The sequence below is a fragment of the Gymnodraco acuticeps genome, unplaced genomic scaffold (assembly GCF_902827175.1).
Source record: "Gymnodraco acuticeps unplaced genomic scaffold, fGymAcu1.1, whole genome shotgun sequence".
NCBI classification, from domain to species: Eukaryota; Metazoa; Chordata; class Actinopteri; order Perciformes; family Bathydraconidae; genus Gymnodraco; species Gymnodraco acuticeps.
In genome coordinates, this window is record NW_022990440.1 from 3,236,218 (window position 1) to 3,254,115 (window position 17,898).

The window sequence follows — 17,898 nt, forward strand, 5'->3', positions numbered from 1 at the left end:
GGCCTAGCTAGGGAGCTTCTTTATCAAACAAAACAATTACCATACATAGTATGTGTATATCTGCTAATTATCCAACATTCATAATGTTCAAAACGAATGATTCAGTTTGTTTTTAAACTGATTAGGAGTATCATTAAATGTGAAAATATACCTTTGCAAGCATCACAACACATTAATAACTTAATCGTTTTTGCCAAGTTTCCATTTCAGCATTAAAATACCTGTCAATCAATTATAGATTGGATAGAGGGTGTTGTTTTTCTCATACTGATATTCTGAACAATCTGTGCTGTTGTATTTGCTGTAAAGTGTCTCTACTGTAGGCTATTTTTATTATATGTACAGCACTTTGGCTCTACCAAAAATCGTTTATAAATGTGCTATATAAATAAAACTTGATTTGATTTGATTTGATAGAGTGATAGGGTGCTTAGAATGTTGGTGGTAATTTGACCTCAGTGTTTAAATTTGGATCACGGTTTGGGCTTTCAAATGAACAACGCTACAACAGTTTACACTTACTTTGGTGTCTGTGTGTCATCCAAGCGGTTCCCCATCTGGAACTCGTGGGATTTGCTGCGGTGCAGTGCGGTGAAGCCCGGCAGCAGATGGATGAGCTTGCGGCTCGGTGGAGGTGGCGTGCCCGGGGCCTTCCCTTTGTTCCTTCGCCGCATTGGGGGGGTGCCAGGCGGGGTCATGGTGTTTACCACCAAGGGAGTCCGAGGAGGCGTGTGGCCAAAATGCCTCTGTCGGGGAGACGGGGGCAGAGAGCGATGACCAAAGTCCAAGGGAGGGAAGAGCCCCGTGGATGGGCTGTCGACGGTCAGCCGATCGGCATATAAAGGGGGGGCCAGGGCCTGGGGGCTGTGGCACATGTGCTGGTTGTACTTGGACTGGACTTTTGGGCTTTGGGAGAGCTGGTACCGGATCCACTGACTGACCTCTGGTTGGCACACTGGAGTGTTCTCTTTGCCCGATTCAGAGGTGGGCCACTGGATGGACCAGTCCTGCTTCGACTGGCTCCCTATGGGAAGATGACACAGATTCAACAGATTCAACACCAACAGAACACCTGGTTGAGACAAACTAAATAACCCTAACACCCTAGTGTACAGTTTTCTTTTGCGATGCAAATAGTTTTTATTTATTTTGACTACGTTTTGTAATGTCTGTTTGTATCCTCTCCTATCTATAAACCTATACAAGTGATACAAGTTTGTGTGTTGATGGTGATCACAGGTTTTTTAAATACCATCTGCAAAATAAACAGCAACATTTATAGAAACGTAGGTACTCTAGATAGTACACAGACCTCGGTACTTTCATTTAAATGGTTTTTTCTGAATAATTAGGCTAGATGAAAACTGTTTTATGTAAAAATATGTTACTGTTACATTCTAACATTCGTTTTTGGCCCTCAGTTTATCTCCATTGTTTAAGTCAGAGGGGGTCAAAACGTTGCCAAATAAATCAATATCTGCATGCCTTGATACCACTTAGGGTAGTGAGAAAATATATTTTTATTTCATAATTTAGCTTTTTTGCTTAATATGGTGTATCAAGTTAAACTAAAGTGGTTCTTGATATGTACTTAAAACTGAATCATCAATGAACTTTTCTTCTTGATTGCAGCGGTAAGAGTAATCCTGACGGCAGGCAAACATTAACAACCAGCAAATGTGCTCAATTTGGGTAATGAAGAATTAACTCAGCAGTTCTGATGTGATCGCATTAGTAGTGCCGTGGTGTTCAAATATGCTGATGCAGAGCAGATTAAGCATGAATGAATGGAGCAGCAGAGTGAGTACAATGGAAGAGTGCACCAAAACAGAACAGGTCAAAGCCGTATGAGTCATAACACAAGTCGACTTCTACCCAAAACTAAACTTTCTGTTGAATGAGAAAGAGAGAGAAGCAGAGGCAAAATAATTGAAGGTGAGCAGCCAAAATGAGTGTTTTTGAGCTCAGATGACAATACTTTACCTCCATTACTGTGCAATTTATCCTCCTCAAGTTGTTCTTCAGAAAGAAACAGGGGGAAAAAAATTTGTTTATTGATCGGGCAGAGACACAGCTGAAGTAGTCTGCAACATCCTACTTTTCTTTCCATCTGTAGTTATGTATAGCCAAAAGGCTGTTCAGCTAAACAAAACTATGTTGGTGGAATTGATCGGGGCTATGCAGTAACTCATAGAAGCTGACTGAGCAACAGTTACCTCACAGTCTTCAAAAACTGCTTTTGACCACAAAGCCACATTTAATGCAAATTTCTGTCAACAAAAGTACACTTTTTTATTTTTGTGTCATTATTTTTTCTACCCTGCGACATTGTCTCCAAGGAACTATAAGCATCAAAAACACAAACTTCAAACACAATATAAAACCAGCAACATCAAATGAGCTTCGGAAAATATCTCCCATAAAAGGTCCCGGTGGAATTGCTAAACTTGATGAAAAAAAAAAAAAAGCCTGCAGCCTTTCCTATTCTGTAATGTTATGAAACGATGAGTTCTGGGAAGAGAAACAAGGGACATAATATGGGGATTTTCAAGGGTCCCACTTCTTCTTCTTTCTAAATATATGCCTACTTAAGTCATATTGGCGGGGGGGTTTCTTACATTTCTTATTAAAGAGTTATTTTTTACCAGAGGTTATGCTAAGAAAATACCGAAATAAAGCTAAACTTTTAAACAGATGCCCCTGGAAATTGTTAAATACAAATGTGACATAGATCTGAAGACGTGAAGTGTTATTCATATTTTATATTGATGCCTTTTTTCAGAAATAAACATCACATTTGCAAAGATTGATCTAGAACATACGTCCTGTTGACTACTGTAGCCAAGCCCGCCTTAACCTGCCATCAGGCCCTGGGGCTGAAATGTTTTGTAGGCCCCCTATTTAAACAACAAATCAAAGTCAAATATAGCCTCGGCAGGCTCTGTGATCGCACTTCTCCACTCTGCTCTACGCGCGCCTGGTCCTCGCCTCCAGATGAGTGACGTATCGGGCCTCCCTCATGTATTTGTCCGGTTGCCGTAGGCTCCCCTCCACGTAGCAAGTCCTCGTTGTCCTCTCCATCTCCTCCAACAGATAATGTCCCTCCTGTCTGTTTTTCCTCTCCCGCCACTCCATCGCTATCAGAACCAGACGGCCTACTTGGCTCCGAGGCCCCGCGGCCGGCACCGCTGCCGCTCGGTACAGAACTCATCTGTCCTTCCTTCTCATCCTGGCCTACAGGCTAAAAATAACCTGTAAGCTTCGGCATTTTTTGTAATAGCTGCTTGTCTCGAAACTCCTTTTCCCTCAACAATTTCCTTTTCCGAGCGCCACTCTCAAACTTTTTCTTCTCCGACATTTTCTCCTTAACAACCTTCTTCTGTCACTCAATCAGTCGCAATTTGAATAAGTCACATGTGAAACATATTCTCATTCTGATTGGCTGTTAAGTGGTGCCCACTGACTGTTACGGAGTCAACATTTTTGAGAAAAATCTCTGGAATCCATCGATCTGATTGATTAGCGGAGTAAATGATCAAAATAGTATCGAGGGAAGATATTATTTTCGTTTGGATTACTGGTCTGGGGGAAGCGTATGTGTGTATACGTGTGTGTGTTTGTGTATTTTTGCGTTTGTGTGTATTGTGTTTGTTTCCCGGGGAAAACACTCACGAGAAACACCGGCTGTTGTTATGCCTGCTGTGACGTCAAGTTACTCCGTTCTCCGCTTGTAATTATGCCGTTACAAGCTTCAAAGTTGTTTTTATCATCTGAATTTGCCGAAACAAGTTTAATATTCTGAAAGCCAAGACTTTGTTGATTTGAAACCAGATGAAACAAAATGTAACGGACCCTGCCGTGTTATCTATGATTACTATACGCCTTACATTCATAATTTCAGCGGAGGGAGGGGAACAGCAGAACAGCAGAGTGGCGAGGGAGAGCTGTCTTCTTCCCTTTACAAGCTTCAAAAATGTATTTATCGTGTGATTTTGGAAATAAAAGTTTCATATTCTGAAAGCCAAGACTTTGTTTATATAAAAATTAGGGCTGTCAGTCGATTAAAATATGTAATCGCGATTAATCGCATGATTGTCCATAGTTAATCGCACATTTTTTATCTGTTCTAAATGTACCTTAGAGGAATATTTTTCAAGTTTTTAATACTCTTATCAACATATGAGTGGACAAATATGCTTTATGCTAATGTTTATTATCATTTGAACAATGACAAATATTCTCATGAATATTAAACACAACAACCTCTGAACATTACAAATATTCGCCTCAATACAACCTGGAACCTCTTTCATACAATAATACAATACAAAGTGTGTGTGTGTGTGTGTGTGTGTGTGTGTGTGTGTGTGTGTGTGTGTGTGTGTGTGTGTGTGTGTGTGTGTGTGTGTGTGTGTGTGTGTGTGTGTGTGTGTGTGTGTGTGTGTGTGTGTGTGTGTGTGTGTGTGTGTGTGTGCGTGCGTGCGTGCGTGCGTGCGTGGGTGCGTGCGTGCGTGCGTGCGTGCGTGCGTGTGTGTTTGTGATGGATCGTTGGAGCTATGTGCAACTCAAGGCATAATCGAACGGGAGCTGCCTGGACGCTGCGATCATGTTGCGCGCACTATCCGAGCTGAGTGTGCTGACTTTTCGTACAATGTCCCACTGTCTGGCTTCCTGCATAAAGTCAAGTGCTCGGCGCAGTTGTCGGCGAAATGTCACTCCTCTGTTTTCATTGAAACAGCTCCTTATATCCGTTAGCGCAGCTAGCTAGCACCAGATGCTAACAACAGCAATACACGTAAGATCTCTCCCGGTCCTCCCGATGGCCAGTCAGGGCCTGCCGGTGAGCGTGGAAGTGTGGTCTGCAGCAAGCGGGCGGCAGGAGCGGGGCTGTCAGCATCAGCTTGTAGATGGTATTTTAAACTCGATGCGCTCTGAAACTATGGGATGGCCGAGGACAAAAAATGCACATGCGTTAATCGCGTTAAAATAATTAGTGGCGTTAATTTTTTTTGGTTCATGATAGGCCCCCAATTTCCGTAGGCCCCTGGGCTTCAGCCCAGGTCAGCCCGTGCATTAAGGCGGCCCGTCTGTAGCTCAAGCCTAGGATATTACTCAGTAGGGTCTCTCGAGTGAAGCTGTAGCTGCCACTCTGTCCTCAGTGTGGCTGTGTGAGTACCACAGGTGCCTGAACCCACATTAAGAGGCCCACATCTCAACCCTAAAAACCCCTTCAGAAATCAAGTTCCAGGGAGGATGAGTGGGCTCAAAAGACTGCTTGTCCACCAATGTGAGGGGGGGATGCTTAATCAAGCCTCTTTTATTAGCAGGAAAAGCCATAACCAGCCACTCAGAAATGTCAAAGTCCAGCTTGACCCAGCATGAACGACTTAAACTAATCACAGGCCAGTGAAGAGTTCTCACCTCTGAGGCTGAGAATATGGATCTGTTCTATAGGGGAAGTTCTGGTTTCCCTTACATTTTCAATCAAAGGGTCTCTTATTCTAAACAATAGGGAAATGGCCGAGTTTTGTGGCATCCATTGCTGTCTGTGCAGTGTCATTTGTGCATTGTTCATCATTCAGGAGGTTTTTCACAGGAATAGTATTATCCTACTCAAAAACACAATGATACAAACAGCTTATTGCTCAATATAATTTCTCTGAATACTTAAGATTAAGATCTTCAGGTGGTTTTAGAGTTTAACCAAGAGTCATATAATATTTTAATATTCTCCTCATCTATAAAACAAATGGATATGGTGAGTCAAATTGGTAAACACGTGAATAAAGCAGTTTCATTTAAAGCAGTTTCATTTAAACTCATTTAAACTGCTTATCTTTCTTACAGTGCAGACGCTTTTCCGCTTGCTCTTGCCTCTGCTTACTTTTTATGCTGATTTTCCTATTCTTATTATCTGAACATTTCGAGCAGCAGCTCCTGGACATTAACTTATCACTGGGACAGTTAATCTTCGTAAATAGACGGAGGGTTTCAGCCATATTTCAACATTTTTACGACGACCTCAGTCTTACAGTAGCGTGGCCTAGCAACAGCTAAAGCCTGGTAGGCTACTGCATGCTATTTAGCTTAAGCTAGTTAGCAGTAAAATGCCTCCGTTCTCTACAGATGACTTCCACAAACTTCTACAGAAGATGGCTGTGTTGGAAATGAAAATGCAACGGTTGGAAGTTAACGTGGAAGTGAATGGACTAGGTTGGAATGACACCACTTTACCAGTATTGCAAAATAATGGAAAAGGGTATGCTAACTCACAGCTAGTTAGCAGCTACAAGGGTTCCAAGGAACAGGAGAGCTGTGTACCGGGTAATACATCTACAAGTGGTAGTCCTCCCTGGAACTCTGGGTGCAAAGCCTAAGAGTAAATCATTTCCATGGGATTTGGGAGGACGAACAACAGGCAGAGCCCAGCGCTCTGAAATCTGTGATGCGACCGGCTGGCCTGCATTGTTATCACCCAGGAAGAGCGCCTCTTCAACCCCTGTTCCTACTAGGAAACAGCCGTGGACAGCTGCTAAAGGGAGAACTACAAACAATCCTCCTAAACCACCAAGTGTGTCAATCCAGAACAGATACGCTCCGCTGACCGAGAGCCGGAGATCTCTTTCTGATGACCTGGATAACCTGTCCTCCTCACATAGCAGGGTAAGGACCAATAGCTACTCCAAAAGTAAAAGACTAGAGGGAAAGCTAACGACTGGGCCTGAAACTCTGATTGTGGGTGACTCTGCTGTAAGAGATGTAAAAAGTCTGTGTAGTAAGAACAACACTAAAGTACTCTGTTTTCCCAAGGATGTGGTCTCTGACTTGGCTGAGAAGATCCTGCATATTGGGGCTGAACATCCGACTGTGAAGAATGTGGTACTGCATATTGGAAAAAATGATGTTGTGAAACAACAGTCAGAAATGCTGAAAGAAGACTTTAAATGTCTGTTGGAAACTGTCAGCTCTCTAAATGTGGAGGTGTTCATCAGTGGCCCTCTACCACCAGTCAGAAGAGGAGTGGAGAGATTCAGCAGATTGTTTGCACTGAACACCTGGCTTTCAACTGCCTGTACTGACCATTCTGTTCATTTTATTGACAATTTTAACTTTTTCTGGGATCGCAGACATCTTTATAAGGCAAATGGAGTTTGCCTGAACAAGTCAGGAGTGAAATTGTTTATCTCTAACATATTCAACTGCCTGCGTCATCAATCTGTTCCCTCTGCCAAGGACAAGCAGCAAGAGGAATCAAAACAGGAGAAAGACACAACACATCGCGCAGAAAACCCTGAAGAAGTATCACTGCACCCGCCTGAGGAATGTTCTGATTATGGGAGACCTATGACACAAATGGAGGAGTCTCCACTGCCTGTCACTCCCCCTGTCAACGCCTTTGAGGATACTCTTCATTCATCCCCCAGCTCTCTCTACTCTCTGCTCACCCTTTCACCCTCGCCCTCCCCCCTGGAGTTCGATGACCGCATGAAGGCGATACGCAGGGTTGGCCGCATGTCCTTTACCCCCGCCCCTCAACGATGCCCACCAAAATCACCGAAGCAGAGACGCGCACCATCTCCCCCGGATTCATCACCATGTCACCACAATCATCCAAACCAAAACAATACAAGGAAGATGGAAGCAGATTTCCAAACCCCCCTTTCTACAGTGTAGCCCTCACCCTGCCCTCATATGATGAGAGGAGCAGGGTGGTGGGTCCTCCCTCCCCTTCAAAGCCTGATAGGGATGTGTGTGTACAAAACGCTGCAAACTGATATTTGCTGGGTCCAGGCTCAAGGGCGTATGGCACTCTCAACTCTTTCCAGGACATGCCAGGGCCCTGCCTGCCTGTAGCTCTGCTGATATCTGTGTTGATAGGTAATAGATTAAGAACAGTGAATCATCTTAGTGATACAGGAAGCGCTCAAACGTTTGTGTGAGTTTATCAAATTTAGCAGTGATTCCATGTCAGCCACAGCTTGTTTTGTTTTTTTAAACCTCCTCGACTCTTTCGTCTTATTCAGTCTGTGGCTGGCCCAACACATGATAAAGGACACACCTTAGACTTAGTATTATCGTTTGGATTGTCTATCTCTGTGGATGAAATCTGTGCAGGAACGCGTATCTCAGACCATTTACCGGTTCTGTTTACAACCTCGATCCCTTTTGTAGGAGTCGAATCACGTGCTTCTGCGCGTTGTCTGCGTTCAATTAACCCCTTGACTACCTCACAGTTTTCAGATGCTTTTAATACTTATCCGATTTGTAAATTAGAGGTGAACTGTGCTTTTAGTGCGGATGAGCTTATCTCTTTGTTTGATTCGACATGCACACTAATACTGGATTCCGTTGCTCCTTTTACGCTTAGACGCAACAAAGTTCTCTCAGAGCCGTGGCTCAATGATTGTACTCGCGCTTTTAGACGCGCTTGTAGGCGTGCAGAGAGAAAATGGAAAAAGGATAAACTTCATGTCTCCTTAGAAATTCTTCGTGCTTGCCTTTCCGATTATCAGACGGCAGTCAAAGCAGCCAAAACAGAGTATATTTCTCTGTTAATCTCCAAAAATAGCCATAAACCTCAAGTTCTTTTTAATGTCCTCAATTCGATCATTAATCCTTGTGATGCTTCTCCAATTGTGCCATCAACTACTCTCTGCGATACATTTCTTAAATGTTTTATCGAAAAAGTATCTGCTCTTAGGCTAGCCTATACTAGTGCTACCCCAGATCCTGCTCCCTTTCTGTGCCCTGCTCTCCTCGACAATTTTGAGCCTGTATCCCTCTCTTCTCTTTCGGAAGTAGTCAAGCACCTGCGGCCGACAAACTGCACCTTAGACAGCATTCCCTCTCGCTTCCTTAGAGATGTTTTTGAATCAGTTGGAGCAAGTGTTTTATTGCTTGTAAACACTTCTCTTAGCTCAGGATGTGTCCCAGCTGCCTTCAAACATGCCGTGGTTAAGCCACTACTTAAAAAGAAAAATCTCGATCCCTCCATTCTCGCAAATTTCAGGCCCATCTCCCAGCTACCCTTTTTATCTAAAGCCCTGGAGCGAGTATTCTACGCCCAGTTGCAGTCATTTTTAACCACGCATGGTATCCATGAAAAATGTCAGTCTGGCTTTAAACCTATGCATAGTACTGAAACAGCCCTTTTAAGAGTTTTTAATGATCTGCTCTTAGCCACCGATTCAGGCAGCCCAGCTGTTTTGGTGCTGTTAGATTTAACTGCTGCCTTTGACACTGTGGATCATAGTATCCTGTTGTCACGGCTTGAACAGTCTTGCATGGTTTAGGTCTTATTTGATGGACCGTAGCTTCTCAGTGCAGTTAGGTGTTTTCTCCTCTGCCAAAGCCCCTCTTACCTGTGGGGTTCCCCAAGGCTCGATTCTGGGCCCCATCCTTTTTCTATTGTACATACTGCCCCTAGGTTCAATTCTTACAAAACATAATATCCCCTTCCATTGTTACGCTGATGATGTACAGATCTATCTGCCTCTCAATCAAAATGCCAACTCATTACAGCAGTTGAAGGACTGCTTAATAGAGATTAAATCCTGGCTGAGCCAAAACTTCCTCACCCTTAATGAGAGTAAGACCGAGGTAATTTTTTTTGGACCCCAACCAACAGTCTCCCCGGTTAATATTCTGGGCTCCCTCAATAAAAATATCTTCCCCTCTGTTATGAACCTTGGAGTGACCTTCAACAGCGCCTTTAAATTTGATAAGCAGGTTAGTATTGTAGTCAAGACCTGCTTTTTCAAAATACGACTATTGGCTAAGACCAAGTCGTTTTTATCTTTTAAAGACCTAGAAAGGGTTATTAACGCCTTTGTTACCTCGAGACTGGATTACTGCAACGCTCTGTATGTGGGTATGGACCAGGCCTCAATTAGACGCCTGCAGCTAGTTCAGAATGCAGCTGCACGTCTTCTTACTGGCCATAAAAAGCGCGACCATATCACCCCAATTCTGGCTTCATTGCACTGGCTTCCAGTTCGGTTCAGAATAGATTTTAAACTCCTTTTATTTGTTTTCAAAGCCCTAAATGGGCTGGCTCCTGCCTATATAGCCGAACTCCTCCATCGCTACACCCCGGGCAGAGCCTTAAGGTCGGCTGATCAGCTGTTGTTGATAGTGCCTAAGACCAGGCTTAAAACCCAAGGGCATCGAGCTTTTCGCAGCGGCTGGCCCTAGGCTCTGGAATATTTTGCCCCTCCATGTGAGGTTGGCCCAGACCCTGAGGGTTTTTAAATCAACACTTAAAACTCACATTTTCTCTTTGGCTTTTGTTTAATTATCTATTTATTCATTTATTTAGTTCTTTATTTATTCATTTAGTTCTTTATTTTAATATTTATAACATAACATAGGATTTCATAAAGTATTTTTAAAATAGTTTAAACATTATTCAAATATAGGAATAGTAGATAGGATTACTTAAAATATAGTACCTTATATTCCATATGTTTTCCCTTTAGACCCTTGCGGTTTATTCTAAAAATCCTTACCCTTACACACCCCCCATTTTCCCTCTGCTGGTCCATGGCCTTGTAGAGGGTAACGGGGTACAGAGTCGCTTAGATAAGCGGGGGAGTGCATCTGATGAAGAGATAGGTTGTTGTGCTCCCTATCTCTGTTTCTTATCTATATCTAATAGAACTGCTCGGGTCTTGATAGATTGAGTGGGGAAGTTCATGAGATCTTTCTAGAGGGTTATCAAGAATAACTTTTATCCAATGACATTTTCCCTCTCTGTCTGTGTCTGTGTATTCTCTTGTTCCGATTAACCCAGCCAAATCTTTTTTCTTGTTTTGTATCTATATCTACGGAGTCGAGGCTGATCTTCTTGCTGTAGTCCTGTGTCTTGGATCCTCTATCCTGAGTTCTGGATTAAGTCGTGGACTTCGGGTCGTGGCTGAACCTGTCTCTGCGGTCCTGCCTTGGGTCTAGTCATGCTGCTTCCCTGATGGCTTCCACAGGATTGTAGCTGACATCCTCGTGGATTCATCTTCTTATTACAGACACATGCATTTCCTAACATTCGGTCTATATGCTGTAAAATGTATTATCTCTTCGATTTACACACGGCATCTATTGCACGTCTGTCCGTCCTGGGAGAGGGATCCCTCCTCTGTTGCTCTCCCTGAGGTTTCTCCCATTTGTTCCCCTTAAACTGTGGGTTTTCTCTGGAAGTTTTTCCTTGTACGATGTGAGGGTCTAAGGATAGAGGGTGTCGTTTTTCTCATACTGATATTCTGAACAATCTGTGCTGTTATATTTGCTGTAAAGTGTCTCTACTGTAGGCTATTTTTATTGTATGTACAGCACTTTGGCTCGACCAAAAATAGTTTATAAATGTGCTATATAAATAAAACTTGATTTGATGTGATTTGATTTGTTACAAAAAACCTGACTGATAGTGTGTTTAACAAACTTAAACTAGCTTTATTAAATGTCAGGTCTTTCGCAGGAAAAACATTTTTAATCAATGATTTTATCACTGAGCACAATCTCGATTTGATGTTTTTAACAGAAACTTGGATTGAACAAAATAACAGTGCAGCTGTTCTTATCGAATCAACCCCTCCCAACTTTAGTTTTATGAGTCAGGAAAGAATGCATAAGAAAGGAGGTGGAGTTGTTATTCTGTTCAATGATTCCCTTCAATGCAGGAAGACATCTTATGGGAACTTTGCTTCTTTTGAATATGTGGCCCTTCAGCTGAAATGCTCCTCTCGAGCTCTGTTCCTAAATATCTATAGACCACCCAAATACTGTGCAAGCTTTTTTGATGATTTTACCAAACTACTGTCTATAGTGTGTATTGACTTTGACCGTCTAGTCATTGTTGGTGATTTTAACATCCATGTTGACAACCCCCAGGACAGAGGGGCTAAATAACTGTTTTGTGTTCTTGATAACTATGGACTGACTCAGCATGTGACGGAGCCCACGCACAATAAGGGGCACACTCTGGACTTAATTATCTCAAAGGGTCTGAATATCTCTAAGATTGTGGTGACTGATGTTGCACTCTCTGACCATTCCTGTGTTTTCTTTGAGAGCTCTATTTCTGTTCACAAAAATGTTCAAAAAGAGGTAACCACAAAGCGATATTTAACTGAAAATACTAGGGAAATGTTTACTCAGAATTTTTCTTGCACACTTGCCCCTGCTAACATCTCAGTAAATGAGCTAGTAGATCATTTTAATTCAAAAATTAAAAATGTTATAGATGCCATTGCTCCAACTAAGGTAAAGGAAGTGACTGGCAAGAAAATATCTCCATGGAGAAAGGCCATTACCGTGAAAACAGAAAAAAGAGAATGTCGAAAAGCTGGTGGCGAAAAACAAATCTCCAGGTTCACTTTGAAATCTATAAAGAGAGACTTGGCCTTTATAATGTGGAATTGAAAAACGCACGACAGTCTTTCTTCTCTGACATCATTACCAAAAACAAAAACAACGCACGTGCCTTGTTTGCTACCGTCGACAGACTAACTAACCCCCCAGTGTCAGTAGCCTCTGAATTTCTATCCAGGGCGTGCAATGATTTTGCCTCCTTCTTCACTGACAAAATTCAGAAAATCAGACAAGCAGTCAGTGCCTCTGCATCAGGTACAGCAAATGTGTTGTCCCTAATTCCACCTAATATCAATTCAGACATCATGACACAATTCCATCAGATTAATGATAAAAACATGGAGGACATTCAACTTCTGAAATCCTCCTCTTGCTGCCTTGATATTATTCCAACAGGATTTTTTAAAGATGTTTTGCCTTGCATGGCCTCAGATCTACTTCATATAGTAAACAAATCTCTTCACTCAGGTGTTTTTCCACAGGCCCTGAAAACTGCAGTCATTAAACCGCTCTTAAAAAAGAATAATCTAGATGCTTCAGTAATGAACAATTACAGTCCCATATCAAACCTGCCATTTCTAGGTAAAATCATTGAAAAAGTTGTTTTTCAACAGTTGAGTAACTTCCCGCATTTAAATAACTGTTTGGATGTGTTCCAGTCAGGCTTTCGTCCAAACCACAGCACTGAGACTGCTCTTGTAAAGTTCTTCAATGACATCCACTTAAACACAGACAGTGGCAGAACTTCAGTGATAGTATTATTAGATCTCAGTGCTGCGTTTGACACTGTTGACCACAACATATTACTAGACCGACTAGAAAACTGGGTGGGACTTTCGGAAACAGTTCTAAATTGGTTTGAATCCTATTTAAAGGACAGAAACAACTTTGTTTCTATAGGTAAATACACATCTGAGTTGACAAATATGACATGTGGGGTTCCTCAAGGCTCCATCTTGGGGCCTCTTCTCTTTAACATCTACATGCTACCACTGGCTCAGATAATGAAGAACAACAAAATAAGTTACCATAGCTATGCAGATGACACACACATTTACGTAACAATTTCACCAGGAGACTATGCTCCAATTCAAACACTGAGTAAGTGCATTGAACAAATCAATGACTGGATGTGTCAGAACTTTCTCCAATTAAACAAAGATAAAACTGAGGTAATGGTTTTTGGAGCCAAGGCAGAACGTTTAAAAGTTAGCGCTGAGCTTCAGTCTGCAATGTTCAAAACAACAGATAGAGCCAGAAATCTAGGTGTAGTCATGGACTCTGAACTGAGTTTCAACAGTCACATTAAAACAGTTACTAAATCAGCTTACTATCACCTAAAGAACATATCTAGGATTAAAAGACTGATGTCACAGCAGGATTTGGAAAAACTTGTCCATGCTTTTATCTTCAGTAGACTCGACTATTGCAATGGTGTCTTCACAGGTCTCACTAAAACATCTATTAGAAAGCTGCAGCTGATTCAGAACGCCGCTGCTCGAGTCCTCACTAACACTAAGAAAGTGGATCACATCACTCCTGTTCTGAAGTCTTTACACTGGCTTCCTGTGTGTCAAAGAATAGATTTCAAAATACTGCTGCTGGTTTATAAAGCACTGAATGGTTTAGGCCCAAAATACAATTTCTGACCTCCTGCTAAATTATGAACCATCCAGATCTCTCAGGTCTTCAGGGACTGGTCAGCTTTCTGTCCCCAGAGTCAGAACTAAACATGGTAAAGCAGCGTTCAGTTATTATGCTCCAAATATCTGGAACAAACTCCCAGAAACCTGCAGGTCCGCTGCAACTCTGACTACTTTTAAATCCAGGCTGAAGACTTTTATTTTTGTCGCTGCTTTTAATTGAACTATTCATATCTTAGACTGCACTGTAACTTTTATCCATGTATTTTTCTTTTAATGTTTATTTTATTAGCTTTTCTTTTTAATGACTGATTTTAAATGCCATTTTCTTAATGTCTTTCATTTTTTGTAAAGCACTTTGAATTGCCTTGTGTTGAAAAGTGCTATATAAATAAACTTGCCTGGTCTTGCCTAAAGGAAGAACATCTTTCTCTGTGATTCTCCGACGCTGTGCAGCTGCAGTTTAAGTTTTCTCAGCTCGTTCTTTAAACACTTAAAAGTGAGACATTCAATGACTACATTTCTTCATCCTAAGATCTAAGAAGTGTGTTATGAACCTAATGCTTATAACTAGATACAAATTATATTTATGTTAGACCAACAGACAACAAAATCCAACGGACCATTACCTTCATTGAAATTATAAATATTTCTAGGTTTGACATTTGTTGGAATTTGTTAGGATGACTCAAGTACACAACTCAACAAAATATAAAACTTATAGGTCTAGTTAATATTTGACATTTTAATGTGGAAATGTTACATAGTACTGCTAACATGCATACCTTTCATGCTGCCTAGCCTCAGTAGGGTGGTCAATTAAGATGAGAGTCAACGTGAAGCTGATTGCTTTAGTCGGGTCCGGAGGTGTGTTTTGACACATTGGCCAATTTGACCTGTCCATTTGAAAACCAGTACCTTGCTAAATCTAACCAGATTGTTTTTGGAAGTGTGGACCAATCACCATAAATCCAAATGATGTGCTTCCCTTCTGTAATTACATTCTTGCACGAGACCGCCTCAATTTAAAACTGCTTTTGACAGTACTTATCAAGCTGATACCCAAGTGAAATGCCTCTGCAAGTGAACCAATGAACTTAAATCACATTCATAAAACTGTTGCTTCAAGTAATGAGTCAATTCATCAAGCGCACTAGTATCTTAGCAACTGCTTCCGCAAAAAAAGTGACAAAACTCGACTGAATATCTTGTTTCACATGATCTCACCTAAGCCAAAGCCTCAGGCAATCAAAAAAAAAAACATGCTGCCAAACGAGATGAAGAACACAGACTGAGCGTAACCCCTTTGAAAACTGTGATTTGAGTTCATTTGCGTGGCTTGTGCTTGTTAGAGAGACAGTTTTTGAAGTAACTTTTCATGCAGGGCATTGATCGGATTTTTTTCAGAACCACATAATCATCAATCTTCCATTCTCTCACTCCTCCTGAATAACGTCGCATTTCTACCTCCACTGTCGAACCAAACAATGCACCTGAAGCATTTTGCCTCTTCTCTGCAGTGATTAATGCAAGTGGCACACCCAAACACCATTGTTGTGGCAATCTTAACATGCAGTGTGGCTTTTGAGAAAGGCAGATAACAGCGTTATAATTGGCCTAATTACCTCTAGAATGTGTTGCTGCTTTGGGCTAAATGGCAGTAAAATGCCACGGGACAGCGACTGGTTTATCTGACGGCCGCTGTAAACAGGATTTGGTGAAAAGGGCAGTGGCTGCGTTCAATAGATGAAGTGTCCCTATTGAATCTTGACTCTTTTAAGTTGAGGGTTCATGGACCTTCTCGCAGTGTAGTCAGTGGGACTCAAAGTCTGCTAATTAGATAACAGCCAATAAGGATCACCAAGGGGTGTTCAGGAAGATGGGGGTTCGGTCAATCTTCTGGTCCTTTCTTCCTTCCCCCGTTTCATTTACTCTTTCTCTTCACGACATGACAACGTTTTTCTTCTTCACCTCCTGTCGTCATTGCCTCTTTCTCCCCCTAATTTTCTCTCATGTTATTCCACATCCCCCTTCCCCTGCATGCCTCCTTCACTTTCCCCTCCTTCGATCTCCTCTCTCGCATATTCTGTGCCTCCCTCTCCTCTGCCTTTCTTCGATTCCTTTTTCTGATGGCATTTGAAGCCAATTAGGTGTTTGTGAAGCCGTCTTAAGATCGACCATGGGGACTTTTTTTTTTTTTAAGCTATCAAAGATTACAGGTGTAAAGTCACAGAGGAAACCTGTCATGCTAAGACAAGATAAACACTATTAGCCTGATAAACAGACAAACTCATATTTCAAAAGTTGTCCATGTGAAAATGTTTGTCTGTGAAAGTGTGCGAGGACTTGTCTAGAGGGGCGGGCTGAATAATGTGTTTATATTGCGGCACAAAGGACCGACCGGCTGCCTCCGAATTGTATGACTCATCCTCATTGCAACTCGTGGACTGCAATCCCAAGAGCCTGTAGTGAAACATTCTATTAACTTAGCATTAGTTTCCTTCCTCCCATTACACCACAGAGCGCCATACATTCACGTATTATATTCTCTTCTGCTCTACATGTGATGTAGCCTACAGTACGAACTGCCAAGATTGCAAAGTATATGAATGTCATTGTCTGCCAATTTTAACATAAATCCTGATGACTCATAAACTGGATCAACATATTTTCCTTTTGAAAGGAAAACATGTGCCATACAATCTGTAAATCCTTTTTCTCTCATTCATGATGGTTGAAAATATCTGTACCTTTGCAACAACGTCCAAGATGTAAGAACATCCTCTGCTTCTTGCTTTGCGGTGTGTAAGAGCTGCATGTCATCACAGGGTTCGTAATGCCCATTAAGAAAACATGCTCTTCTTCTATTTTTGCATATATTCATGCTGAAACACACAAACTTGCACAATCCCACCAACTGTGCACACACACAGATGTGCAAATGTGGGGATGTTGTGAGGCAGTGACATGTCTCCCTCTCCGAGCTCAGTCTGGGTAAGGATATGAAGAACTTTTCCGCCCAGCCTTTACTATTTCTCTCAGTTCAAAGTGCCTCTCACCGCTCTGTGCACTGCTGGTGGTGTTGCATTCACACGTCTACAGCCCCCACCCCTTAAGAGAGCCCATTAGTGACCAGAACCTGCCTCTGAGGGAGGGAGGGAGGGAGGGAGGGAGGGAGGGAGGGAGGGAGGGAGGGAGGGAGGGAGTGAGGGAGTGAGGGAGTGAGGGGAGGGGAGTACGGTTGAGACAATGGGCAGAGAAGAGAGGCAGAAAATAGACAAACAATAAGCAGGAGAAAGAGAAGGAAAAAAGTAGACGGAAAAAATGTAACAAAGACAGAAGAGCATAAACATAGCCCAGACCTTCATGGTAGATTTTGAAGGATAGCAGATTATTTTCTTGCAGTTTCTTAAGCTATAACCCTTAGGTTTGACAAAAGAAACATAGGTGCTATGTTTTTCCAGAGCTTTCATCCACATTACATGGTGTTTCAGTAAATGGAGTTTGCTTATTGGGACTGGCGCATTGATCCTTGGTCATTAAATAACAGGTGGTCACACAAAGGGGACATAACCAATATGTTGTTTTAATTGAACTGTTCAAGGTTTAATAACTCTATCCATAAATGCATGACAATGACAATGCTGCTGTCCAATTAACCGATGCAAGTAACATGTATATATACAAATCATGCTGTAAGTAACACAGCTGAACAGCAAGGGAAATGAACAGACAACATAAGCTTTCTGTGAATACCAAGACTGAAATCATTGAGATGCATAAAGCTAGACGGGGGCAAAGGTCCTCCACAGTGAGTTCAGGCCAGACAAAGATCAGGGAGGCCATTCGCATCCAACCCTTTTAAAACACAGTGGGTGGTTTCATTATTTGT

The 17,898-nt window shown here is 42.0% G+C and overlaps 1 protein-coding gene across 6 annotated transcripts in view; it reads right to left on the reverse strand.

Annotated features, from left to right (window-relative positions):
• Window positions 1–17,898, reverse strand: part of ksr2 (kinase suppressor of ras 2) — a 142,640-nt gene that overhangs the window by 86,462 nt on the left and 38,280 nt on the right. For 5 of the 6 annotated variants that reach the window (XM_034225254.1, XM_034225257.1, XM_034225256.1 and 2 more), the window contains exons 4-5: window positions 1,984–2,019; window positions 523–1,024 (exon numbers count right to left, since the gene is read on the reverse strand). In XM_034225254.1, coding sequence (XP_034081145.1) covers window positions 523–1,024; window positions 1,984–2,019 — 538 coding nt within the window. The remainder of the gene's footprint in view (window positions 1–522; window positions 1,025–1,983; window positions 2,020–17,898) is intronic. The other variant, XM_034225255.1, reaches the window with a different exon arrangement.